This window comes from Gaeumannomyces tritici, assembly GCF_000145635.1.
Source record: "Gaeumannomyces tritici R3-111a-1 unplaced genomic scaffold supercont2.1, whole genome shotgun sequence".
NCBI lineage: Eukaryota > Fungi > Ascomycota > Sordariomycetes > Magnaporthales > Magnaporthaceae > Gaeumannomyces > Gaeumannomyces tritici.
The window spans coordinates 983,919-1,010,567 of NW_008804545.1; the positions used below are offsets into that span (position 1 = coordinate 983,919).

The 26,649-nt window shown below is 57.1% G+C and overlaps 7 protein-coding genes across 8 annotated transcripts in view; 3 read left to right on the forward strand and 4 right to left on the reverse strand.

Moving 5' to 3' along the window:
• Window positions 1-1,151, reverse strand: part of GGTG_00306 — a 3,067-nt gene extending 1,916 nt beyond the window's left edge. Inside the window, exons 1-3 of one of the 2 annotated variants that reach the window (XM_009218050.1) lie at window positions 559-1,151; window positions 342-484; window positions 20-258 (exon numbers count right to left, since the gene is read on the reverse strand). In XM_009218050.1, the coding sequence (XP_009216314.1) occupies window positions 20-258; window positions 342-484; window positions 559-958 (782 nt within the window). In that variant the 5' untranslated portion in view covers window positions 959-1,151. The remainder of the gene's footprint in view (window positions 1-19; window positions 259-341; window positions 485-558) is intronic. The other variant, XM_009218049.1, reaches the window with a different exon arrangement.
• A 131-nt stretch (window positions 1,152-1,282) lies between these two features.
• On the reverse strand, window positions 1,283-2,838 carry GGTG_00307 (hypothetical protein). The gene is made up of 3 exons (XM_009218051.1): window positions 2,068-2,838; window positions 1,577-1,992; window positions 1,283-1,488 (listed from the first exon to the last, which is right to left on the reverse strand). The coding sequence occupies exons 1-3, from the start codon at window positions 2,741-2,743 to the stop codon at window positions 1,342-1,344; spliced, it is 1,239 nt and encodes a 412-aa protein (XP_009216315.1). The 5' UTR covers window positions 2,744-2,838; the 3' UTR covers window positions 1,283-1,341.
• Window positions 2,839-4,693: 1,855 nt separating this feature from the next.
• On the forward strand, window positions 4,694-7,789 carry GGTG_00308 (hypothetical protein; the record flags this gene model as incomplete). The annotated part of the gene is made up of 1 exon (XM_009218052.1): window positions 4,694-7,789. One exon carries the CDS (start codon window positions 4,694-4,696, stop codon window positions 7,787-7,789), a length of 3,096 nt encoding a protein of 1,031 aa, XP_009216316.1.
• A 1,729-nt stretch (window positions 7,790-9,518) lies between these two features.
• On the forward strand, window positions 9,519-10,350 carry GGTG_00309 (hypothetical protein). The gene has a single exon (XM_009218053.1). It carries the CDS (start codon window positions 9,695-9,697, stop codon window positions 10,070-10,072), a length of 378 nt encoding a protein of 125 aa, XP_009216317.1. The 5' UTR covers window positions 9,519-9,694; the 3' UTR covers window positions 10,073-10,350.
• A 630-nt stretch (window positions 10,351-10,980) lies between these two features.
• Window positions 10,981-14,298, forward strand: GGTG_00310 (hypothetical protein; the record flags this gene model as incomplete). Its single annotated transcript, XM_009218054.1, has 6 exons — window positions 10,981-11,267; window positions 11,739-11,845; window positions 12,203-12,474; window positions 12,751-13,049; window positions 13,248-14,116; window positions 14,272-14,298. 5 exons carry the CDS (start codon window positions 10,981-10,983, stop codon window positions 13,402-13,404), a joined length of 1,122 nt encoding a protein of 373 aa, XP_009216318.1. The 3' UTR covers window positions 13,405-14,116; window positions 14,272-14,298.
• A 6,019-nt stretch (window positions 14,299-20,317) lies between these two features.
• On the reverse strand, window positions 20,318-22,244 carry GGTG_00311 (hypothetical protein). Its single transcript, XM_009218055.1, has one exon. It carries the CDS (start codon window positions 21,997-21,999, stop codon window positions 20,404-20,406), a length of 1,596 nt encoding a protein of 531 aa, XP_009216319.1. The 5' UTR covers window positions 22,000-22,244; the 3' UTR covers window positions 20,318-20,403.
• Window positions 22,245-25,933: 3,689 nt separating this feature from the next.
• On the reverse strand, window positions 25,934-26,140 carry GGTG_00312 (hypothetical protein; the record flags this gene model as incomplete). The annotated part of the gene is made up of 1 exon (XM_009218056.1): window positions 25,934-26,140. The coding sequence occupies one exon, from the start codon at window positions 26,138-26,140 to the stop codon at window positions 25,934-25,936; it is 207 nt and encodes a 68-aa protein (XP_009216320.1).
• Between the last annotated feature and the right edge of the window lie 509 nt (window positions 26,141-26,649).

A 26,649-nucleotide genomic window follows, 5' to 3' on the forward strand; every position in this document is an offset into this window, starting at 1 on the left:
AAAAAAAAAGAGAACATACGCAGAGTGCTCTTCTGGGCTCTTCCCAGCGATGACGGTCAAGACTAGCAGGTTCGCGATGGCGTCGGCGTTTGCGGGGTCCTTCTGGATGGCCTGCTCCAGGGCCACCTGCGCCTCCTCGGTGCGGCCCAGGTGCAGCTCCGCCACGGCCTGGGCGACGAGGGTCCGAGCCGACGACGATGCGGGGGACTGGGCGAGCTCTTCGAAGACGTAGAAGGCCTGCTGGTAGGCCTCGCCACCCTAGATTATCGCAAGAAATGGTGTCAGCTCCTGGCTGCGCGGGACGGGAGGGAGAACGGTCAGGGCGAGAGGGCATGACGCACTTTCCTCAGGCCAACCCAGGACTCGGCTAGGTTGACGAGCAGGCTGTCCTGGGCCCAGCTCCTTGCGGCCTTGACCTCCTTGAGCGCGAGGTCGTTGCGGTTCTGGGCGAGGTGGATCTGCACGAGCAGGGCGACGGCATCAACTGAGCACAGACAGAGGGTCGTCAGCTACAAAAGTCCATGGGCATAACAGAAGCGACCGGGTCCAGGAACATACGGCTCCCGGAGTGCTGCGACAGCAGCGCCACGGCCTCCTCGGTCTTGCCGGCGGCCTGCAGGACGATGCCGCCGACGACCTGGACGACAGTGTTATCGGCGGCATCGGCGGCCAGCTTCTCGGCGGCGGCGACGGCCTCTTCGGTCTTGCCGAGGCTCAGGCGGGCCAGGGCGCCGACGGCGGCCAGCTCGGGCTTGTCGGCCTCCTCGCCCTCGACGTCGGCCAGCACGTCCTCGGCCTGGCCGAGCGCGACGCGGGCGCGCAGCTGCAGCACGCGGGCGGGCAGGGCGTTCGCGGGCGACAGGGCCGAGATGTCGTAGTCGGCCGCCTCCTGGAACTGGCCCTGGTGGAAGTGGTTGTGCAGGTTGATGAGCTCGCCCTCGGCCGAGTAGGGGTCCATCTTGGCGGCTGTGCTTGCGGTGTCGGGCGGGAGGGTTTTGGGCGTCGCGGTTTTGGGCTTCGGTGGCGGGGGATACGGGATCTTGTTCTCAGGTGTATCAATGGGCTGCTCTCGTTCCAAGGCTCGCGCGTAGTGTCGGGTTGCTGCCAGAGTCGGCGGTCGGCGTCGCGAACCTCGAATGGTGGGGATATGTGGCCAGTGGCTTCCACCCTGGAGGCAAGCATTCCGATAACGATAAGGACTGAGCTGGCAATCAGGGGCTCGCATTCGAGGAACCCCACACCAGGAGCTCTTGGAGACGGGATGGGGCACTCATGAATCAAAGACGGATGATGCATCTAATATATCTCGCAAACTCTTAACAGCAAAGCGGGATGGTCTGTCTATCCATAAATGGCAATTATCTCCCCTCTCTGCAATGCGCGCTTGAACATATCGGCGAAGCCCTGTGTGCCGTGACAATCGCTTTCCATTCTCTTGTCCTGCGCCATGGGCATCCATTTGCGAAGGTTCCCTATGCGAGATTCGTTCTGTTTCCCAGATCAAGGCCATCAGATATGTTCGTAGATAGAGCCACAGGACAAGCGGAACAAGACTGATCTGGGGTCAAAGACGTACCGACGGATGAGTGCTCAGCCATTCCGGCACCTGTTGCTCCTGCATCCTGCCCCAGAAGTTTATTGCTTCCTCGGGATTGTAGCAAGCCTCAGCCATCATTATGAGGCCAATATGGTCGGCCTCGCTCTCTTGCATTCGACTCATGGGGTTGTCCAGCACGCCACGCAGCATGCGGCCGCCACCAAAGAACTCAAAGATGAGAATAGCGCCCGTGGCGTACGCAAGCAGTATGGTGCTCCAGTACACGAGGTTGGTGCCAATTCCATTCGACATCTTCTCCGACACGTGGCCGGCCAGGTTGTGCGCAATCTCATGACCCATCACCACGGCCAGAGCATCGTCGTTGCGCGCGTACTTGAACAGGCCGCTATGGACAAAGACCTTGCCGTTGGGCAGGACGAAGGCGTTGGCCGTGTCTGGTCAGGCCGGCCATGACTGAGGTCAACACTAGAGCGCATTCACCTCAAGCGTGCTGTGACGGCCCCACTCACTAGGATCATCAATGACAAACATCTCCCACTCCGCGCCATCCATGCCGCTCACGGGGATCAGCCTGGACATGACCCGGCGCACGGCGCGGACGCGCCAGTCCCATTCGGGTAGCATGTGTATGTTGTGGTACTTGAACTCGTTTAGCAGCTGCTGCGACTCGGCCTCGCTAGCCCGCCGGACCCATTCGTCGCTGAAGCAGTTGAAGCGCTGCCGCCCCGACACAGGAACAGTCTCGAGGTTGATGTAGTAAAAGGCGATGGCGCCGGCGAAGGCGATGACCACTATCACATGTGTCGAGGGCGCCCGCGCGATCCGCTTAGCCCGCGTGCTCGAGAAGAGAGGGACGGACTTGCGGCGCATCATGTCTTGCACGCGAGGGTCGCGGGGGTCCAGGAGCCGCCGCGGCATCGTGGTCGAGAAGGGGGCGGCGGTGGTCCATTGATAGGGAAGACATGCCGCCACCGCCACTGAGGCCGGGCGTGGGGAGGCGCGGCCGGGCCGGGGTAGAGGGCGGAGGGCGGAGAAGGGTCGGGAGAGCGTGCTCGGCAATGCGGCAGCGCATGGAGGGGGCCGGGCAGCAATGCTACAAGGTGAATGGCGCGTGCTTGCTAGGAGCTGCGGCCCCTTCGTGGCGGCAGGCCGGAGCCTCTGCACAAGTACCGTCATGGTGAACATGGTTGAGGCGACGAGCCTCAACCTCGACCAAGCGACGGAAAGCTGCTATCTGAGCTGGTGATGTGGGCGCGAACCAATCTTACCGAGCTGATTCCCTGAACCAAGAATGACGCTATTTAGCGAAGGTTGACCCACTTCAGCTCAAGACCCATAAATACTCACTTGAGACCTCAAAACGTGCCAGTCGGAAAAACATATCAAGAGAAACAAAATATCGCGGAAAGTGCGGAAATACCACAGAAATGTATTCAGCCAGTGCTTCTTGTCCCATTCATCAAACCCACACATCCATTTCCACGCGCAGTAGCCTAGTAGGCTCGACGGCACCTATGGTGGTACCCCCAGCTTCCACATGGCCAGCTGCTTCTCTTGGGATGTAATGCGTCTCGCTAGCACATCCCAAGTCCCCAGGCAAGGCCTCCCACATTTGGGGTCCGGAACTGGCGTTTTCAGGGTCATACGCTCGAGGAAGTGCGTGTTAAAGTGGTACTGGGGCTCAAGGAGGCGACGAACAATGTGCTTGTAGGCGCCAGCTGCGGGGGTGGGCAGTACTCTGTGGCGTGGGCTGCGAAAAGTAATTAAGACGCAAATACAGGAATGGGTTCGAACCCATGCGGCGGCAACCTGGGGCGGCTGACCGAAGAGGGGAGCCACGATTTTAGTTGGCAGCACAGAGGCTCGAAAGCGCCCTGGACGGAACTGAGGGGGAGCTGGCCGGGAAAACGTGTGCATTCAGGGATTGCGGCGCACGCTGGTGCGCGTTGTGGATGGTAGAGTCGCATTGGACTACCTAGGTATCTGGCTGAAGCAAAAGGCATGGATGACGGCGGTGCTCAAGCCGGTCAGCTAGATTGTTCTGAGCCGGACAACTTCCTCGGTGGTGGGGAAGAGCACTGGCGACAGACACGCTGGAAGCGACACCCTTGAACCAGCTAGGAGAAACAGAAACGGATGGAGGGAACGACGAATGGAGCAAGCGGAAGAGGTGGGTAAACTCTTACTGGTCTCAAAGCTCTGGGCTGACACCAACACCCAACGACCACCTTGAATGAAAGCTTCTTCCTGATCAAGTTGCTCCCTCTTTTGACGCTCGGGATAGCTGATACTAGGCTCTGAAATGAATCAAGTGAGAATATACAGCGTGCCATATCTGCGCGGTGCATTCTAATTCTTCCATAAGCGCCTGGCTAGAAGACAAGTTCCTTGGTGTCTTATAACTATCGCAACTCACACCTTTGCGTATTTTTGCCGGCTCTGGCTTTTGCCATCCACCCCCGGTTGTTATGGAAATATCTCCGCAGTCCTCCTCGCTGGTGACCTAAACCGACTCCTCGCTCTATGCATTCTTGGGTCGGACCAAACTAGGTCTCCTAGACAAAAATGAAGAGGCTTACAGTAAAGTGCAGCCATCAAAAGCCTCAGCATCTGTTCCGGCTTTCGAGGGATATAATACATGCTACGTTTGCCCGCCTGACTGGCCAAAGTGCCAGACCGAGTTGCTGCGTGGAAGTGGTAACCTGCGTTATGTCATATAATATCATTTCGAAATTCCGCAGCATATCAAGTACCTGCGTACCTAGGTAGGTACCTTGATAGCTGCCCATCTACCTAACTACTTGCCTATCTAGGCAGGCGCTACTGACACAGAAAACTTCCAAGCAATTCCCTACCAGTCACCTTTACCTCAACCTACATCTGCCTTCGCAAGTGACCTTGATCTTTTCTCTCCATCGCTTCCTAGGGAGTACAGTAACGCACCCAATCCTGACCGCCACATTTCAGGGCCATCAGTGAAGCACATCTCCTCCCAGGTCCTGCGGCAGGGCGATAAAAACACGACCCTTACACGCATTGCCAAGATATTCACCTTGTTATAGCCCTTTGACCTCCGTGCTTTCTTCACGTTCAGTTCACTTTCCTTTGCCGCTGTCTACTTCCTCCACCATACCAATGGCTTCCGGCAGCCAGCTCTCTACGATGCCAAGTCCGCCCGTCCATCCACAAGACACGACCGAGGAGACGGCTGCAGCACTCAGAGCTAGCGCCGTGATCGGCAGAAAGCTGGACGCTTTGCTAGAGCAGAACTTGTTTCAAGAGCAGTTCCCTGCGATCGGCCAGCAGATCTCAAATTTTAGGACTGCCTTCTCTGCAGCCAAGACCGAGTTCATTGGAGATTCGTGCCGTCTTCTTCCCCATATTCAAGACGGACAAGACAATGAGAACGACAAGACTGCCGAGCTCCAACTTGCCATCGCTCTCTTTCGACAGCGTGCCAGATTCGCTGAGGATTTCATCGCCAAAAAGCACGAGGAAGCTAGCACCCTCCAAAGCACCGCCCTCAAGCTGCTGGCAGACGGCTTCCAGAGCCACCTTGGTCGGCCCTCCCTACAGCCGCTGATCGGCAGCGAGGTGCCAGTTCTGTTACTGTCGTTCGGAGGTCCTTCTATCGGCCATTCAAAGCATCCGCTCCAGACGAAGGTCGAGTCTCGAGCTCTACAAGGCGATGACCAGAGCAAGGCAGGTGGTGAAGACGTAGGCTGCGAGGAGGAAGAGTGGTTCGAAGATCAGCAGATCATCGCCACGATCAAGCAATCCGAGAGAGCACTACGCCAGCGACGCTTGCGGAAAGCCCCAGATGCCGCAACTGTATTCGGAGTGGCGAGCATCGACAAAGCATCTCGCCCAGGAAAAACAAGCAACACGAGGACTAGTGTTGGCGACATCGTGCTGGCCGGCCAGGGCAAGCTTCTTATCGTGACGACATGGCTCCCCAAGGCTCCAAAGGCTCCGAAGCTAAGCGTCCACGGACAAACCATTACTGTCGCTTGGCATCATGAGCGCGAGTCTCCAGAGGAGCTGGTCATGCCGACAGTCGGCTTCACTATCAAGCACCGCCGTCGGCTCAACCCGCTCAAGGATGGTGCTTTCCCTCGGGCCACCGAGAATGAGCAGGCCACAGAGGTTGACTGCGGTGCTTCCGACACGAGCGTAGAGCTTTGCTCGCTCTCCGATGACTGCGACTACGAGGTTGCGCTCAACGTACAAACAACGGTGGGCGTCTCAGAATGGAGTGTCTTCTCCGTGGCCCGTACAGCCAGGCTGCCGTCGGTCGTTTCTGAGATGGTGGACTTCTTCGACAAGAACAAGCTAGCACTCTCGAAAACCGACCCTGGAACGCAGGACAAGCCTTGGGAACTGGATGCTTCCAGCAATGGCTGTCGCAAGCAAACCCTCTTCCTGGGTCTCACCGAATCATCGCGGCGCTGTAGCAGGGATGGGCTATTTCAAAACGAGGTTGCCATCCGCATCGCCGATGTCGCTGCCGCATTCAAACCCGAGATCAAGGCTGCTCCTATTGATGACCACGACAATACCGTGGTGGCCGTTTTCGCGGGAACCAGCGGACATGGCAAGAGCACTGAGATTAACGCATTCGTTTCGTTCCTTTTGGGCGGCGAGGTAGACGATCCGACGAGGATCATGGTCGTGGACGACCGCGGGATCCCACAGTCGGGGTCAGTGACGCAAATGGTCACCTGCTTCAGGATCCGACCGTTCTCCCCCCTGTTCCAGGGCAAAACACTGCTCATCGTCGACACGCCAGGCTACGGCGATTCCCGAGGCATCAGCCGCGACGCCTTTGTCACAGCAGCCATGTCCGAGTTCTTCAACACGATCAAGCATGTCAACGCCATCATCTTCACTTGTCGCGCCAACGAGGCGCGCACTACCTTTCTAGGCCTCATCTCGACCTACGTCTTCTCCCTCTTTGCCAAGGATGCTCGCAGCTGTCTACGTACCATTTATACCTTCAGCGACGCTGGAATCCCGCTTGCTCGCGGCGCCCTCACCGAACTAGGGTGGCCGGTCGAGAACGGCGAGATTTCAGTCAACAATAGCGCATTCACCATGGAGCTGGATGGCGGCCAGGACGACCGAGCGGTCCGCGAGGGCTGGATCCAGTCCGTCAGGGGCCAATTCCAGCTGATCCAGGCTCTCCTTCGCGCGCCAGCCATACCAACGGAGAAGAGCGCTCAGGTGACGAAAAATCGCGTCTTGCTTGAGCAGCAATGCGAGCTTGCGGAGAAGAAGATTCTCCGTACTGCCAACGATGCCCAGCAGCTGAACGCCCACATGGGTGCACTCGCCGAGGCCGTCGGAGCAGCTCCGGGCGAAAAGATCGAGGTGACCGAGGTCCGGGCGGCCCACAGGCCCATCACAAACGGCAAGGCAACAACCCTTTGCCTCGACTGCCACATTACGTGCCATGAAATCTGCAAACTCTATAATGATGAAGACAAAGCAAAATGCTCTAGTATGAGGAACGGCAAGTGTACAGTATGCGAGGGAGAGTGTGACTGGGACAGACACAAAAACGCCACATTCACCATCACCGCCCATCCATACACCACCTGGGTGGTGCCTGAGGACTTGATCCGTCACTGGAGCTCCAACAATAACACACTTGAAGGTGCTCTCATCACTGCCATGGACACATACCTCAAGTTTCAGGAAAACCTACGGCGCGATATCCTGGACCTTGCCACGCTGAGCGAAGAGCTCACAAAGACGGCCCTCCTCCACGACCCGACCAACTTGATCAAGTACATCGACACGATTATCCAGACGTCGCGGGTGCAGGGCGCCCCCGCCACGCACCTGGTCCAGCTGGCCACGGCCAGAAACACCCTGGTCCTTGTGCGCGAGGTCAAGGCCAAGGGACAGTGGGCGACTCGGGACCCGATGATCCTAGCTCAGGTCATAGGCTCCGTCCGCAAGGAGATGGACCGGAGAATGAAGCTCTCCCCTAAAGAGCGGGCGGCGGAGGAGGAGAGGCCGTGCAGCCTGTACAACGATCTTCGCGACGGCCTGCCCGCCGAGATCAAGAGCAAGGCCCCGCCCAAGCTCGAGGGGCGAGGCTTGAGGTCGAACGGCGCGCTCTATCCGGAGAATCTGAAGGCGATCGTGAAGCTGGTGCAGCTCGTGCTGACGGACGGCGGCGTCGTGGCTGCGCTGGCCGCTTCGGGTCATAAACTGGAGAAGTGAGGCGGACGTGTCAATCTCATGGGATGCCGCTACGAGAGGAACAGACCAAGAGAGACTGGCGAGGCAATCAGATAGGAAAGCGGGATCAAGCCGAAAATTCAGACTAGAACCCGCAGTTATCAGTAAAGTTTTGCGATGCTAACGAGAAAAATTATTTTCGAGACCTCTCCAGGGCTGGATTGGATTCCTGTCATTACCATATCCAGTAGAGACTTATCTAAGTGGCTTGCGTATACTTTCGCCAGAGCATATCCTAGTATTCCAAAATATGGTAGTCGGGGCACTGAAACTCCCGTCCTTCTCGGATACGTACCCCAAGCAGTAGAGCCCAATGTAGATATGGATTCTTTTCCGCATAGATACATCCTAGATTTGTGTTAACACCGACAGATAATACCCATCCGTTCCAGTAATGGACTCCCAAAGTCGTCTGCATAAATAAAACTGATACAGGCCAGCAAGCCGCGTACTTGAAAAAGATTATCCACGGACCCTTCGCGGGTTGGGCGCGTGGAGGGACACTGACGAGGCAGGGCGAACGTGATATGGAGCCAAGCACTGTCAGGCTGCACTTACTCCTTGTTGTGACAATATAGAGCCCAGATAGAAATCCTAGTTCACCACATGTAGGGTGACATTCACAAGCCGTGGCGACGGGAACCAAGTGTCGACTGCATCGCACGGGTATCGACTCGAGGGAGGGACTTGGCGGCGGGGACACTCCAAACTCTATATTGCCAACGGCCCGATGAGAAAATACTAGCTCCTTCCGAGGTACCTGTCGAACTATCCAAGCGAATGGAGCTCTGTCCGGTGACGAAATAGAAAGTCAGGCACAGGGGGCATGCGTTCGGCCAGGAAACACCGACAGCGGGAGAGCGGGAAGGATGAGGATGGGGCCTGTATAAATGCACAAAACCCAATTGGTCGAGCAAAAACGAGAAACATTGATCGGGCTGTCAAACAACATGATGCAGGAAACAAGTCCCAAACTCTACTATAAAATGGTGCCTTGGCCGGTTGTTCGGCACAATGACATGCTAAAATTAGCGGCCCAAACACGCTGGATCTTCATCGGTACCACGTACCTGCAGGGGCCTGCCCGAAAGATCAAAGTTATCAGCCCGTTCGTCCCATGGTAGCAGACCTGTCAGGAGTCATGGTGCCCCGGCCGAGAGTCATGTCGGGCGAGGGTTCGAGTCCGACGCATTGCGCTGGAGCCGCCTGTGCCTGAGAGCATGACGCGGAAGGCGTGGCGCCGCAACCAAGAAGAGCGCAGCCATGTAACCCGAAAAGAGGAAACTCGGTCTGAGCGAGATGGGTATCAGGATAAAGTCCTCATCAGGAACCCGTCAGCCCACTTATGGCGGGTTAGCCTTGCCTTCCCGCTCCGGGTGGGGTCGTTCTTCCATTTCAGCAGGCAGATCACCACAATGCAAGATATCCACATGCCGCTGGGCGAAATCGGACGTGGCTCTATGGATGGGGACTTGAATATGGCGACGGTGCGGGATGGGAGGGGTGCGTGAATGTCGTGGAGACGATGCATCCTTGCCAGGCCTTACCATCCACTTTTCCAAGTAACCCACTGATATCTGGGGGCGTGGGTGGAAATGTTGGAGCCCTTTGCAAGTGAATGGGCGCCTCAAGGCAGAGCAGATGAGTATATAACTTCTGTCTGTTGCCCTCCAACCTGATGTGTGTTTTCCTTTCTCCTCATCCGCATCGATCCCAATCTCCTAAGTCTTTTCCCTTTTGTCATTCTCCTTTTGTCATCTTCTTTCCTACTCGCCATTTTTGCGCTTCATATCCCTTTTTGGTGTTTTTTTTTATATCGCTTCCGAAGACACCCCCAGAACAAACCAGAACCCGCTCCCAAAAAGCAGCCAGCCACTAGCTATCATCATGCTCGCCAAGGAACTCCTCGTCGTCACCGGACTCGTCGTCTCGGGCGCCGTCAGCCTGCCCCTGAGTGCCACCGCCGAGGCCCCGGCCATCCTCGAGCGCGACCTGAGCAGCGACATCAATGCTATCGCTCTAGAGGCTCGGGCCCCCGTCAGGGGGAAGAAGGATCCCGCCAGCGTTCCCCAGAGCCAGTGGGCCAACCCCTTCCTCCCACAGGTGGTTGACAAGCCCAAACCCAAGATGCCCGACATGGAGGCGGGCTGGAGCAAGCCCAGAGAGTCCACGTCCAAGGCGGGCTCCGACAAGCCGCCCAAAGTCCCCAAGAAGAACGGCAAGCGCGACGTAGAGAAGGCTGAGGCTGCCGAGTACGACCAGTAATCACTTATTAGGACATCTCGCGGCTCGCTGCCTCTTCCCAAGGCCCGGAATCCTCCAGGCCAACCCGGTGTAAACCCTCCCCTGCGTTTGCTCCTGTTGTTGCTTTTTGTCCATACATGGCCGCGATGGTCCAGCTTTTTGTTTGGTTTTTGGTTTTTAGTTTTGGTTTTGGTTCATTCTGGTGTAAAAAGGGGGATTAAGGAACGCAAAATTTATCGTCAAAGGACCTGTAGGCAAAGTAGCTAGCCCGCTAAGCAAGGGATTACTCTTTGTTCTCATGTGTTGTGCCTCCTCGACTGTGCCACCTTGCCTTTTGAACACCTCGGTGTTGCTGCTTTTCATCTCCTAAAGCATCCCTACCACCGTTGTATCGATGTCCGTTTTGACCATCATAGCCCTGCTGCGGAGCTTGATAGGTAGCTTTGGCACAGATCTCCGGTTGATCGCTCCTCCGCGGCCCAAGTGTGTTTACGAACACTTCCCAGGAGATGTTGACCCTAATTTTCAACAGGATCCACGGTGCAACATAGCATGCAAAGTTTAACAAGGATTCTGCCAACCTTTTTCCTAAAGCCCAAGCGCGGTGTTCAATAGCTGGATACTCAGTTCTGATTCCTGAAGTGTGCATTTTTGGTTCAACTCAACCGACTGCTCCCGCTCCCTGACAGGCGTCGCGACGGACCACTCATGCCCAGGACACGGCTCCTGCGCTGTGCGTCCCAAGTGGCGTCGTCCAGCCCCTCCAGCAGGTTCATCGAGTCCAGCTTCAGTTAGGTAGGTAGATAGGTAAGGTAAGCACATATCCATATACCGTCAGACATTGTCTCCATCCCTCATGTTTCCAGGCGGAAATCTCGTCACAGCCGCCATTGAATCCCCCCACAGCGTCAACAAAGCATTCCTTATGAATGCCCAAGGCTACAGGCTCCATCAGGCTCACGGCCAACTCCCACGGCGGCCAGGAGCCCTGGCAGTGCAACTCGGTAGGTCCATGCGAGCGCCGGATCACGCATCTCCCCACGAGGCGCCGCCGAGTCCAGCTCTTGGCCCCTCGGCCCTGCCACAGTGTCTCGTCCTTGGCCCCGGCCTGCCCGGTCTCTTCCGGTGGCATCCCCGTGCATCCTGGCGGGCTGGCCACGGCGGCCTGCAGTAGGCGAGGCCGCCAACGCGATGGCCGCGATATCCGGGACGCGAGGTATATACCTACACTAGTGCCTTGTGTGTCAGCAGAACTGGCCGCATTGAACAGGCTTTTGGTGGCCTCTACGAACAGCGATCGGATCTTGAACGGGATTGGACGAATCCGAGGTGTCTGCCATGTGCTCACTGTTGCCAGAGGCTCCTTTCGGGGCCCTTCTGCCGCAGCGAGTCTTGGCCATTGCGGCCTAGCCACAGAGCCAGGTAAATGGGACGTGTGAAGCAAAAACGCGAGTAGGCAACTCTTGCCTCGAGTTCGCATACCCGCCACCGACCTCTATAAGCTGCTGGTAGGCTGCACTATTGTGGCCATACTACCTCCCCCCAAGTCACGGTTGCCAGACTCGGGATCTACCTGTGAGCACCAGCTCCAAGGGTCAGGCATGGGCTGCCAGCTCTTGTTCTCCAACCCCCAGAGCTAGCAGACAGCCGGCTAGCCGTCCAGGTACTTCTCGTCACCAATTATCAGCTCCATTCGGCTCCGTCTGGAAGGCCCCGTCCGTGTGGTTGGAGACGAAGCCTCTGAGTTGAATCCCAGCCCGTTGCAGCCGGTCCGCCCCGAGGGCGGCACGGTAGGTGCGTTGGGGAAGACTGGCCTTTGGACGCCCGCTGCAGACGGGCCAGACACAGCTCGGTACTTCCCGCCTCCCGTGATATAAGATGGCAAAAAATAGGATAGTAGAGTAAAAGAATCCATGACAGAAAATCCTCGCTGCTCAAATGGCTAGAGGTACTAGACTGCCCATGGGGTGCAAGGAGGTGTGGCGCGCTACGACGGAACAGCGGTTGGGAGACTTCACGATGGGGGTCAGGGAGCCCAAAACGGCAGTCGCAGCTTCAAATCCCGCTTATTCCCAACCCAAGCCTAGCTCAAGCTCTGCCGCCGTCACATTGCATGCATGCACGAACCTGGTTTCTGCATGTGCACGACAGGCCCAGCTGCAGTCCCCATGGCTGCTCGCTTCGAAAATTGGGATGAACTGTCTCATGCCCTCTCTGAGCACTCGTCGTCGACTATACGCTCCGGGTTCCGAAGGTCGCATTGGGGCCTGGGCGTTCCCAAGGTTGAGGAACGGTCTAGCAAGACGAGGACTCCCTCTTTCCAGCATAAAAAGAGACGTTGGTGTCGCAGTCTATCAATCCCCCATGTCGCCGAGTCGGTTCCGGACGCGGCGGCCCAGCGGTCGCTTGATCTCGAGCCCGGGGTGCGTCGGACACAGCCGCTCGCCAATCGCTGCGATAGTACCTATCAGAGGGGTCGGTAAATCGCATCGCCATCACGGCCGTGAAAGACAGCTGGCATCTTTGTCCAGATGACAAGCATACAAGATGAGAAGTACAAACGCAAAGATGGTGGCGGGGCAGCACTTTGCGTTTACCTCACCTACCCAGCCGTCGGTGAGAAAGGAGCCTCTTCATCCATATTTCCCGAAACGGCAACCCGTGAGGGAAAAAGAGCCAACCAACGCCGACCATGACAGGAACGGTGTGCATGTCTGCCCACACCCAACAGCCTACCCCCACTTGCAGACGAACCCTTTCTCGTCCTGCAACCCACATCCCGCCCCTCCATCGCGACATCGCCAGCGACAGAGTTGACGCTCGGGGCCGCCACCTCTGTCCTCCTATCGTTCCTCCTCCCGGATCCGCTAACCAGATGTAGCACCACCTGGTCGCTGCCTACTGGTGGAATTGCGTCGAGTGCTCTCGCCATCCCGCCTCGTCTCGCTGCAGCTTCGGGATGCTACCGCTACCTTCTTGGCGGTGCGTCGCAGCGACCGTTGGAAAAAAAAAAAACGACGTTGGGAGAATATGCAGGACACAGCAAACAAAGGACGAAAATACCTCGCAGACGGCCTCGATGTACCTTCTGGTGCTCGCGTACTGTATTCGTTCCTGGACCCGGGGATGGGCGCCTGGAGTGCCTCCGCCGTTGCGGTCAGTCCTCGGCCCCATCCATCCCACATCACGCCCCCAGCCGGCACCTCGTCACGCCAGAGCTGCTTGGGAGGGGGGCGAAGGAGATCAGGCCGATGACGGCCGGCCCTCTGTCCCACCTGGATCATCCACGGACGCCCAAAGGCCGCGTCTCCTCGCTGGGTGGTGCCCAGCCGGAAGGAAAAGACACGATGTGATATCGTGATTTGTGTCTGACGTGCCAGCGATGGCCGCCCCGTCTCTTCCCTTTCCTATTGGCGATAACACCAAAGATTGGCCAACTTGCTGATATCATCGGACCGAGGAACCGTTAAGGCACATCCCAACTGCATGTCATCGGCATGCATGCCGGTGGCCACCGCCGTTTTTCTTACTCATCTCAGCCCGGCGCCCAAATCTACATGGCGTCCGGTCACGGTCACGGAAAGTTCGACAGATGAGAGAGAGAGCGCGAACACGTAGAACAATTCCGCCATCACACCCACGCCTATTCGCCACAGACATGGGCGATATCTAATGGGTGCACGACCGTCTCCCGTCTCGCTGGAGGCTATGTACTGCGGAGCACCCGGGCGATGCCCAAGTCAGCGCCACGGGCTTCTCCCGAAAAAAAAAAAAGGTTGTTACACTACGTTCAAAGAAGCGGCTGTTCAGATAGGGTCAGACTCCCACTCGATAGGCGGGAAAGACGGGGATATCGCGGCTAGAAACAAACACTCCTAAGCGGATCGAGAAACAACCAACCTCTAGGGCTACTTCCAGACTGTTCAGGCAAAGGCAGTGGTGGCCATGCCGCCCACGCCTCTACTGTCCGGCGGGTTTCTCTTTGCATGATCTCCGATATTGGATTTTTGCTTCCTACCCGCCCCGGCTCCGGCGCGGCCGAATGCCACATCTGGAAGACGCCCAGTAAGCGCCACCTTCACCCATGGTGCAAAATTTCCCTTGCATCTTTCCTCCTGGTCCCCGCACGACCCCCATGGTTGTCTGATATCCGCCCATCTACTCTACTTCCACATCCAAAACGGACTAGAGATTACTAAACCCACCATGCAGCCGGATAGCGGAGAAACATGCCAGCTAGGAGGGGGGCCTTGGGGATATTGCGATCGGGCGCTAGATACACCGCGTTGGGTTCATGCAGTGGTGGATTGTTCGCGGTTGGACGGCCGTGTGTGGTGGGTGGTGCGTTTTGGCCATGACACCCCGGGTGCCCCCTTGGCATCAAACGGCTACCGTCGACGGCGAACGCTTGCGTCCCCTGCAACAAGTGACATGAAGGACATGTATCTTTGGCAATAGACGGGCTGTTGCAGCACAGTGTCCCCATTCCTCACTCTGATTCGACGCCTGTCATACTCGGGACATGGCCGGCCCCGCACGGGGAGACCTATATCGGTACCAGTATCAACAGCTATCACCCTCTTGCATTGAAATTGAGCACTTGGTTCATACTTGTCGTCCGAGCCCCCGGTGCTGTCGGAAACATTGTAGGATCTCGTGGAAAACCCAAACAGCACTTCCACCCTGATCGCTCTCGGAAGGGCCAATCGGGAGAGCAACAACGCGGCTGGAGATCCAAGCAATGGGGCTATAGGAGGTGGCATAAGTCACCGTTGGCAATCACATCCAGAAAGCCAGGTCTTTCCTGGGCTTGTCCCGAAGATGAAACGGTGGATGAGGACGGGTAGAGGGGCGATGGGCGCACCAAAGACGGGGCTGAAAGTGCGTGCGTGTGTTCTTCACTGACAAGTTTCATCATCGACCAGTGACGTGCAATAGCTGGTAGCAGGAGGGACCTGTCAATCGCGACGGGCTAGTCACGAAAAAGCAAAGCGTGATTCGTCCAGCATCTCGACGTCTCCTGTCTCGTATATCCTTGGCGGGCGCCCGGTTGCGCGCGACTAGTCGTCGCCGCCTTGTCTCGTGTGGCGCTAAGCAGCCACTGGGCTGGGCCATCTTTTCCTTCTACGGGTGCCACACCACCACCACCACGTGTGTGGGTGGGCATTTTTGCTTCTGCAACGGTTTCCAGTGCGCAAGCCACACTCGGAGGACTTGATTCAGAGAGAGATACTGCACCTTTCTCGTCTGACTGGACCTGGGATCTGCGCGGCCTGCAGACTCGGAAACACTTTGGCTTGCGCTGTGATGCCCCAATCGCTGTTTCTCTTAAACGCCAAACAACAACAAAAAAACCCCGAGATGATACGTAGTAAGGCCGTGCCCGCTTTAATGCGTGCCTGATAAGCCGGCACACATTGGAAGTGAGCGGTTGCTCACCGTGCACAGTACAGTAAAGCCCCTAGGACGATCGGCATCACTCGACAGAGTACTTTGGCGGTTCGCCGCCCCAGTGGACGAGTACTTGCAGCGGCGTCCCCGGATGTGTCAGGACCAGGCACCTTTCGTTAGCGGATTGAGGGGAAGCAGATCTGGCGCTTGACTAGCCGCATCTGTGTTCTTCGGTGCGTAAATATGGGTGGTAACTGGTGGGCAAAAGAGTCGGTCGGTCACATCGCTTTGTGGCCCCCTGAGGGCGCGAGCTTAAAAAAGGAGTCGCCCGTTGCAGCGTCGCAATCTCTCATTTCCGGTCGGTAGGGACTTGACGGTGTGGTGGTGGTGGTGGTGCGTGGTGTGCATACAGGAAAATCTATGGGTCCTTGCTTCTCAGGCGGAGGAACAGAACGATGTGACCCTCCCTCTTTCTCCCGATTGCATTCCGCAATGGCGATATGCCGCGGGGTCGCTCTATATTGGAACACCATTTCCGCCGCGGCTCCTTTTGACTTTTTGCGGCGGTGTAGATGGCAATATGTGTCTGCCATCACAACGGGTAATTTATATGTGGTTTACATTTGGAACTTTTGGCTCGATCCTCTCCCGCCTCTACCCAAGCAACCTCGGTCCACCCGCCAGACCACGACGGCGGCCTGCGTCCGCGCCGCACGCAGGCGCCCTCTGGTACGACAAAGTGCTTGCATGGGTCGTTGGACCAGCCGTGGTGAATCCGTGGGGATTGTTGCTCGGCCGGGGCAAACGCTCCCGTTGCTGACATTGACATGGGGTCGTCCAGGCCTGCCCCCCCTGCCGAGCCCGTAGGCTGACTGACGGTACCGCGCAGGTGCAAGGACCAGCACAGTAGGAAGGCTCGCATTCAAGATAGGCTCCACCGGCGGCTCCAGTGTCAACGAGATTCCAGCCGTGCTGCTGGAAGAAATGACGGCACCAAGAACCCAAACCGACAGTTTGTTTCCATCCCCTTTCTAAAAAATCTACGGACCGGTCGTTGGCGTGTCGGCAGCGGCGGGCTTGGTAAAACATCACTGGTTCGCGCCGTTGGGTGGCACTAAGACTGCACGAAATGGAGCTGACCCACGACGGATAAGGGACCTTTTTCTCCCGAGGTGTGGACATGACAAGGGACCCTGGAAGGACGGTGGACATTTGACAGCTTGGGACCTGCAGAGAAAGAGCCAGGCACACAGGCACGACAGGGCATGGGATGGATCCAGCTGACATGATGGAAGGAAGAGAAAACAGGCAGGCCTCACGCAAAAAAAAAAAAGAAGGACCTATCCGCTGTGCCACCCTTGTGCCCTCGAGTCGCTGTGCCACGCAGGCGTCGCGATGCTCCTCTTTTGGGCGTTCGCGCATCACCGAGCTGCAGGTCGCAAGTCGCAATCTTGGAAAAACGGACAGGAAAGTCTTCACCGCCCTTCAACGAATGTTCTTTTCTGTCGCCCAGGAGAGGAAGGAGGGCGACGGCAGGTCAGAGGTCAGGCTAATGAGGAGCAACGTCTTGGCGTGGGCGATCGCCCTGTTGCGGTTCCTGCATGCAAATTGACGATTTGCTGGACTTGATAAAGAGCATCACACACACACTTCTCCACCCACTTCTTCACCCCCCGCAGCCCTTGAGCAGATTAGTGTGCTGTTCATTTTCCTAGGGGTAAGATAAACCAGGACACGAGCCTCGCGGCGAAGATTGCTCCCGTCCTGTGCGTTCATGCTAGTATGCCGTGAGAGTGCTGCCGAGTTGATGAGCCCTCTTTTTTGACAGGCTTCACAATAAATCCAGCTCAATGATTGGCACGGTCAGCCCTCTGCTAGGTAGGAAGCCCCAGGGAACATCACACGCGCACATCATCGGGACGGGATCCATAACATGCGGAAGGAATAACGAGAGAGAAAAAAGAAGAAAAAAAAGATCAGACGAGCGGACGATGGGGGGCCTGGAAAGGCCTTTCCCGACAATGAGGGTGGAGATGTTCATGTTTATTCCATGGGGCGGCTCCCCGGGGAGAGGGGGCGTGTTCCATAATTCTTGAGACAGCTTGTTTTGACCCAAACGCGAGCGCGCGCGAGCTATTGAAACATGAAGAAAGATTGGACTGCCATTTACCAAGGACTCGTTTGTTCCGTCTTGTTCGCTGTTTCTCTCTTCTCGCTTGTTCGGGTCGCCTCTCCATCCCTTGCCCTGGCGCGTCTCCATTCCTTTGCCAGTCCATGGCCTTTGCTCCCAAGCCGGGATGCATTTGGCGAGATGGGAGACCCAGGGATCTGAACGAGAGGAAAGAGGGCCCAAAAGAGGTGATGTACCTCACAACCTGGACGCGTCGAGCTCGCACAGTCAGGTCTTCAGAGAAGGACGTACTGGACGTCCCCTTGAGCCGACCTTTTTCCTCAAGATGCTGGCATGTCGTTCGTGCACCCGGAACACTTGTTGTCTCGATACACGCTCATTGTCCTATATTTACTCACAGAAGTCCACCAGGTGCTACTTCGCCCCAAGTCAGGCGGGAGAACTAGGGCTTTCAAGGCTGTGCTATGATGTCTAGCGACCCTGTCCGCCGAAGCAAAGACGCGAAACCGCAGCCTTGCACTGCGTGCGGTGGCACCTTTCTTTTTCTCCTCCGGCGGGGAGTTGATTGGCCAGAACGAGTCGTGCCGTTTGTTTGTTTTGTTTGAAGATTGCGGTCGGGATGGCATGTCGCGAACTCTCCTTGATGTTTTATTATTATTATCCCCCGCTCATCTCGCGGGGACAGCTTTGGCAGACGCCAGGCTCCCAGGCACATGCGAGCCTCGTCCCTGGCCTGCGGCCACGCGAGGGGAGAGTCCCCTCGAAAAGCACGATGTTTCATCAAACAAATCGGAGAATAAAGTCCGGGAACCCCTGCAATGAAGGGGAAAAAATTGAAGCGGAGGGGAAAATAGCAGGGACCTAGCAATGCGGCTATTAAAAAAGGGTCCAAGCTCCCCCCCCATGGTGTCTTGCTTGGTTTTTTGTCGCCTGTCCCTGGAGCTATGATGCTTGCTTTTTTGCTGCTGACGCTGGAGAAGGGATAAGGACGTCAAGGTACTGCATGACTTCTTCCTCCACCTCTTGCCAACCTCTGAGTGTGTGTGTGGAATGGCAGCCCGACAATAGGAGGGGGCGAATTCTCCTTCCATGCTTTTCTCCCTTGTTCGACTGGAGCATTTCTCGTCTTCCGCTTTCAACGAATGTGATGATGCCATGGATTGCGTTTGCTGGTGCTGCTTGCTGCAGCTGCAGGTGAGGTCACACGCTTGCAGATTTTTGCCTGGGTGTCCTGGCCGTCTGCAGCTCTGCCCCCCCACCACAAGCCTCGAACCAAACCTCGCCGCAATGACGCAAATGGGAATTGGCTCTGGAGCCTGATTCTTATTGTTGTTGTTTTTGCTTGCCGCCTCGCCCTGCAAAGCGAGCGACAAACCAACAAATGCAGAGATGGGCCACGCGGTAATCCCAGATTGCGCTGTGTCAAGTGTTTACTCGATAAGTTTCCCGGTTTGGCCCTGTCGTCCGTGTCTCGATCCCTCGATGTAGTAAATAAAGGACGTTTCGTGAGGAGGGGTAAAACTGTCCGTTCGAGGGTCCGGGCTGCCGGAACCAATCACACCTGGACCCGGCTCGTGGTTTTTGGGTGCTTAGGCTGGGTGTGCTGCACCTGTCAGCAGAGGAAGCTTTCCTGTTCCTTATCATGACCTTTCGTTTTCGACACTTGCATTATCGGCAGCAGGCGGGCGGCCGCAGCTGCTAGTAAGCAAAGAGCTGGCGGCACAATTCTGGGCGAAAAACGTCATTCGCTGGTAGACCCGACAGGCGGCTGCAATGCATGATCACATCAAAGAATATTTACCAGTGGGGATCGAAAAGCGTGTGTGAGAGCAGCTGCGTGGCATGTGATTTCCATTTTGCGATATTTGGTATCATAATCCTCGTGAGCAAGCCAGCGAGCGAGAACAAGCGGAAACAAAAAGTGAGGCAACGAAAATGGAGCCTTCGCATCAAGGAAGTCCGTGCGGCCCATCAAGTGAACGTGAGACCCTTGATTGGTAGTCCCCCCCACTGGCATCTGCAACCCGCAGGCGAGACCCGACTGCAACCCAAGACAGGTAGCGGTAGCAGGGCCCAGACATGTAAAACAAGAAATGCCTCGACCGACCCAGATCATCCGTGGGCGCGATCAGGTTGGGTAGATTTGAAAACAGAAATGAAAAATCCAGGTCGTGAAAGTGAACCAAACCTCCCACCGAATGTGTGTTTTCCATGCCCATGAGCCGTTGCGCCGGAAATTCGTAGAGCCAAAAATATAAAAAAAAACCAAAAAACAAAATGAGTGTGTCGTTGACGTATTAGATCCCAAGAGTCCGAAACGCCATACTGCTAACCGAGTGTATAACACTGTGCTAAACAAAAAAAAAAAAAAAAGTCCAAAAACGCCCGATGCAAAAAGCAGAAAAGAATGTGATCCAAATGATGAGTGAAAAAGAAAAAAAAAATCGAGAAAGACGGGCCTTGGCCGAGAGAGGGAGGCGACGCCGATGCGTTCGGGGCACCAACTCGGAGCAAGGCGGGACTCCGGACGGAGCCCATGTGCTGGGTCGTGAGTCGTAAAGCCTCGTTGAGCACGAGATACGCGAAAGGTGAGAGCGGGGCGCGGTCGGATAATGGTTTTGGTGATGTGAAATGTGTGCGTGGGTGGGTGCGTTTGTGTTGTATGAGCGGGTGGGCTGTGTGCAAGAAGGTGACCTCCTGTCTCACCGCCTCTTGCGGGAGCGAGATTGCGTGTATGCACGCAAAGTGGTTGCAGCCGATCTGCAAGGCGCGAGCCCCCCCACCATCCGTGCGAAGACCCCAGATGGGCGTCCACATGGGGGGAAATCCATTACAGGATCTTGTTGGCGAGCTTCATGCTCCGCCGGCGCACGTTGAGGGTGCTCCACCGGTTGTTGGAGCTGGGCCCGGCCGCCGTCTTCTTCTCGGACGAGGTGGGCGACGAGGTCGACGCGGACCGCAGCGAGTCGCGGCGCTCGGGCCGCTGCAGGGACGAAGACACTGCGGTGCGCGGGCGCTGCGGCTGTTGGTGCTCGGGCGTGGCCGGGTCGCGGTCGATGGACGGGCCGTACTCGCTCACGGCGTCGTCGTCAATGGGCGGCATCGGCGACGAGAGCACGTGACTGTCGCGCAGGGCCGAAGTGGGCGTCGAGACGCCGACCAGCGACTGCCGGCTGCGCTTGCGGTTCAGCGTGTTGCTGACGGACCGCGAGAACTCCTTGAACAGGGCCGTGGGCGTCTTGGGTGTCTTTGGCGTGGCCGACGTGGGCGGTTGCTGCTGTTGGGCAGTGGGCGAGACGGCCGACAGCGTCGACTTGCGGGCGGGCGAGGCGTTGAGCGAGGTGCTTCCGTTGGCGTAGGGGTCGATGCTGAGGAACGGCGGCGGCTGCTGCCGGCTCAGCATGGCCGTGAGCATGGCATTGCTGCTCTGCCTCCTGTTCATGTCCATGCTGATCTTGTCTGCCGCCGAGCGGCTGGGCGTTGACGATGCCGAAGAGGCCGACATGCGGTGCGAGAAGGAGAGATCGCTGGTGCTGCTGCTGTTGCTGTGCAGGCTGTCCGTCCTCGTCGACAAGTGACCGTTGTAGCGCAACTCGTCCTCGTCCGTGGTGGTGGTGACCGGCTCGACCCTGCTGCTTCCCGAGGTCATGACGGAAGAGGCCGAAGACGCAAGGTCGTCTGTGCTCACTGTCGGAGCGGTAGGTGTGTTGTTGTTGGTTTCTGAGCGGGAAGTGCATCGTTTACTGCAGTGGGAAAGCTCAATCATGGCGGGCTTTCCGGAAAACACGACGGCGACGGCACGAGCTGTGATCTCGTGGCTCCGCCGCGGTGGTGGTACCGACGGTGACGAGCCCGAGGACGATGTGGGGGATGCGGCGAGCTTGCCCTCGCACAGCTCAACGCCGGCCTCGGGCAGGTCCACCTCGCTGCTGCTCTCCCAGTCGTAGTCGGAAAAGTCGTCGGCCGAGGAAGAGGCGTCCTCCTCGGACGAGAGGTAGACGTCGTGAGGGGTGGCGACCTCACGATGCGCATCGAGCTTGATTATCATGCCGTCCAGCATCCTGGACCGGCGGGTGTTCTTGTTGGGGAGTGGTGGGGCGGGCGGCGAGGTGGGCGCTGAAGACGTGTCGCTGGCCGACGTCTCAAACATCATGGGCCTCGCCTCCTGCAGTGCTGCTGTGGCCGCCATGTTGGTCTTGGTAGCCGGTTGCTGTCTGTGCTCCTCCAAGGCCTGGTAGAACTCCTGGTATATCACGTTGTCGAACGAGTCCTGGCGGTGGTGCGTCTGGTTCGCCGTGTGGTGGGCGACAGCGTGAGATGTGGTATAAGTGCTTCTGCTGCTACTGTTGCTGCTGCTGGCGTCCTGTGCAGGGCAGGAATGGATCTGGTCCCTCGTCGAGGCGGAGGGCGGCTCTATCAAAGACATGGCCAAGCAAACGGAAGCGCGAGGTGTTCGAGGGACCGTCTACTGGAGGGAGACGGCGGATAGATCAAGGTTTCCTGGGCTGGGCCTGCGTGCCCTGGATGGACTTGTCTTGATTGGGATCTGCGTGGGTTGGTAGCTCGTACGTAGGTGTGTGAAATGATGAAGGGAAAGGGTTAGCGCTAGGCTAGATGAGCTTCTAGCTAGCAAGGAGAATGAGATTGAATACTCTAGAGAAAACCGCTGCGATTCATGGCTCCAACAACTCGGCGGGCAAGGTGATAATAAAAAGGAGCGCGAGCCAAGAAGGCAGAGCCGGCATGCCGGCCATGCCCCTGCCCCATGACCACACCCCTGCTGGCTCCTTTTTTTGGGTGTGGGTAGGGGTAGGGGCAGGAGGCATGGAGCCATGATGCCTGGCCCCCTCCCCTGTGCCTGTACCCATGCACCTTAATGGAGGGACTCGTGTTGCCAGGGTGGGGATAGGTCGTCCGCCAAGGGGGGTGCAGCAGGTACCAGCGTACCCAGGTACCGGCGACGCCCAAGTACTCCGTGCAATTGGACGCGAGGCAAACTGTGCGCGATTCTCGCTGTGTCGCCAACCATCGCAAACTGCCTGGGGGAGGGAGTGACAACAACATTCGCTTCTGGCGAATCCATCAGGCTGAGGCTTCCCTTTCGTTATGACTGTGCTCAGCGTTATGACTGTGGTCAGCGGCCGGGCCAGCTCCCTCGATTCCATACAGGATGCTCACTCAGTGTGCTCGTCGAGCTGGTCGGGTTACTCATGTCGGCAGCAGACCCGGGCGTCTGTCGAGCATGTCTCGTCCCGTTTCATCACGTCCGACGCATGCCCAAACGGGCGACAAGAACAATGAGGCAGCAATTCCGTATCTCGCACACGGTTTCCCTTGCCGCCTTGCATGCCCATCGGCCAGCACGGATTCTTGTCCTGGCCCTCGCCTGAATCTAGTTTGGTGGAGAGGGGGAGCAAGGGCGGGCGGGGTTCGAGGCGGGCAATGGAATGAGGGCTCGCGATACGTGCAACCGCGAATGCCCAAAGCTTCGGGGGACCGACTACCTTTGGTGCTAGGAGCAAGGGGGAGAGAAGAGGAGGGCTAATGAAGCTTGATCTGCCGACATGCCTCGATCGCATCTGTGCTCCGACTTCCCATCCGAGCTCCCTTGGCCAAGTCCCGAGGGCCTCTGGGGCAGCTCGGTCCCAGGCGATCGAATCGAGTGGGCTACCTGCTTTGGCGATAGCTTCGTCTGTGGGCCTTTTCCTGCATGACTCTTGCCCGCCCGTCGTTCGCCTCAATATGCACGCTCGTCCGCTCAACCCCTTGCATCCTGTGTCTGTCCCAGGGCACCTCTCTCGAGGATGACGTTGGGAGAGTTGCGCCGAACTGATTCAGCCATTGGCCGATCGCATTCTCCAGGGTGGTTCTATCTGCTCGCCCCGCCATCTCAAAGGACGGTCTGCAAACTTCAGGTATGGATGACACCAGAAAAAAAATAAAAGAGTGTGGTGTGAGATGGACGATGGGAACTAGCCCACTCTCAACCACGTAGCCAAAGCTAAAGCCAAAAACCCCTTCCCCACCACCACCACCGTCGAGCCTGATGGAACGTCAACATCGTCATCACGCTTCCTCTGGCCAGGCACACCCAATCCCAAGGACGGTGTGACCAAAAAGAGTTCCCCGTCGTCGATCGCGCGCGGCGATTGGCTGTTGTGACAGCCGCAGGTGATGATTGGACTGCACTTGGGATGCGGGCCAAGGTCCTGACGCTGGGCGGCAAAGCAAGGAGGATCCAGACATTGGAGGATCCAGACATTTCTCTTGGGCCGGCTGGTCGGCAGAGATGCGCCATGTAGCGCAACAGTAAGTAGCACCAGCAGCAAAAAATGCATTGAGGAGCAATTCTGTGCCCGCACCAAGGGCATTGACGACGAGTCTAGATGGCACGCAGGCGAGCAATAATCGATGCATCATCCCTCGCTGGGGCTTACTGGCTGGCTGGGTGTCTCTGGCGGAGGCGCGACTTTGGCCGCCTGGCGTAGTAAAGCGCTCCCTCCGGATCGCGGGGCTGGACTCGGAGCTGATACACTCAGATATCCCCGTTCCCCCGAGACAAGTCATTCCTGAGGAGCCGCACAGGAGCAGCATCTCCCTTGCAGAATGAAGCAGCCTAGGCACCTAGGTACACTGCTACAGCTGCTGCTGCTTTCAAAAGAGTAGAGAAATGTACAAGGCATGTTTTCTGACTGTGCTCCTGGCCTCGCGTGGGGAGGCCGCACCCAAAGGTGTGGCGGTGCCGCCCGGCCAGCGGCTGCAATGCGGGACGCGTACGAACTCGCGCGGCTGGGACTCGGTCACGGCAGTGCATTCTTTCTGACAGCTCTCTTTCCCGCGGGCTGCCACCCAGCTGGGTTCGGGAGTGAGACATGCCTACATGCATTTCTGACGAGGGCTGAATCGTCCACATGTCTTTTGTCCACCCCCCTCCTCCCCGACCAAGGCTGCAAATGAAATGGGATGAGTTGAACCCCGCCAGGAGGTCGGTGGTTAGTTGGTGCATGGAGGTGTCTTGACTTGAGGCTGTCCAGAATTAGAAAGCGTCTGAGACGTTCAATGCTCCCTCCTCCCGCCGGCGCCCAGGATCTGCTTGTCTGGCGGTGGCTAGAAAGCTCGATACTCGATATGACCTCACTTTATTGGTGCACATACAACAAATTAGGTTCCATGGCGACGAAGCCGCCTCTGGCGGCTTCTGGGATCGGTGCGTGCATGTGCGGGGTCGGGCCAGATGTGGCGATAACTCTGCAGCACACTCAAACTGGGCTCCCATGCCACCAGACCAGACCGCTTGCCGCCTCTCTCCCCATCATGATGTCGAATTTGTTCCGATATTTGATCACACCACATATTCCCCGCCCCTTGTTTTTGCATGCGCGCGCCTTTTCACAACAAGCACGCACACACACAGATATGAAGGACGAATAATGAAAAAATGTGTGGCAAAGTGTGTGTGTGTGTGTGGGGAGTGCGCCATCGATAAACTTGACGCACAATGCCTCGCAACAAGCGTGTGACACCTGCAGGCCTGGTGGGTGGTGGTGTAGGAGTCCTCCCAGTCGACAAGTTCGGCTTGCTGGCCAATCAATCGCCGTCCCTGTTGATGGCAGTCGACCAAGGCTGATTTGTTCTCGACTTGATTTGTCCTCGACTCGCCCGCCTAGCGATTACGGGCCCTCTATGGAGCTAAGACGGGAAAACAACACACCATCTTTTTTGTTTTCTGGCTGAGCGTTGAAGCATCCTATTCGGCCAATGGGATCTGTATCTTGGAAATGAGATATCAAGTCACTGGGGACGAGCTCAACTCGGCGATCCGAATGTCCCTACACAGTCCCATCGGCGGAGGCCGACCCTCAGCCGGATGGAGGACCGGCTGACTGCGGACTGGATTGCCGGAAGAGGGCATGAAAATGCCGTCAGAGAGACACAGGCAGACGGCCACCCACTCAATCCGCGCGAGCCGCAGCCGGAATCGCGCTGATATCAGCGCTCGAATCAGCGCTGAGCGTTTCGCCAGGCCTTTATTCTGATGTTATGCACTAAATTCTTCTATCATCACGGGTAATGGGCGCCTCATCATATCGCGTTGTTGCATCCCACGCCTCACATCCAGCCGTGTTGTCACTCTCCACCCGACATCCCTGTGCGTCCTAATCAAAGGCTAGCGCCGTCGTGCGAGAGAGGCGTTTTGGATTGCGGGCCCCCCCTCCTAGAAAGCTCGCAGCCCGCCCACTGACGAGAGGCGCTTCCGGGGTGGCTGTCGAGCCCATTTCCTCATCCTCTCACCTCGCGCGCACGGGGAGTCCACGCTAGCGAGCTAGCGCAGGTCGGCTGCGAGCTACTGGCGCCAAGTCTCAAGGGAGAGGAGGAGGAGGAGGGTGATGAGGTCGACAACCCTGCCAACCCATACCCCTCTGGCTCTGAAACAGCGGCCGGTTCTCCTTGCCGATGCTGTTCATCTGATGTTCCCTTTGGCGGCCAAAAGCAAAGAGAAAGAAAAAAAAACCCTGTCTTGCTGATATGATCCAGCAAAGGCGTGCACATCGTCGGCTAGAGTCCATTTTGGCATATTCACCGATGACTCGTCCAACAAGGACATCTCGGAACAAGCGCCACAACTCAGGAGCTGGAGCAGACAGCTGCACATCAAACCCCAAACCAAACACTGGTGTAAAACAGACCCAACAACCAAAAAGCTCGCCAACGATATCAGCCAGTCTCTCTGTGGTTGCGGTACGTGTATGCACGCACTGCTGTTCTGTTTAAGCATACCTCCTGGCCGACCCGCCAGGGCGTGAGCGCCGCGCACGGGCAACATCTGCGGCGGCCGGCAAGCTGAACAGTCAGCGGTGACAAGAGGTGCTTCAAGATTGCACGCAATGCGCAATGTGCGTGGAGCCCTCTGGCTTGAAGGCTGACCTCGCACGGTCTCCCGAAAAAAGTCTGGATCGCAATTTATTCCCTACCACCACAAAAGGAGCTCATTCAATCTGCAATTATTTTACCCTCTGCATTTATAAAAAGCGAAAAACGTTATTGTGGCTATAAGTAATGCTTTTTGCATAAAAAA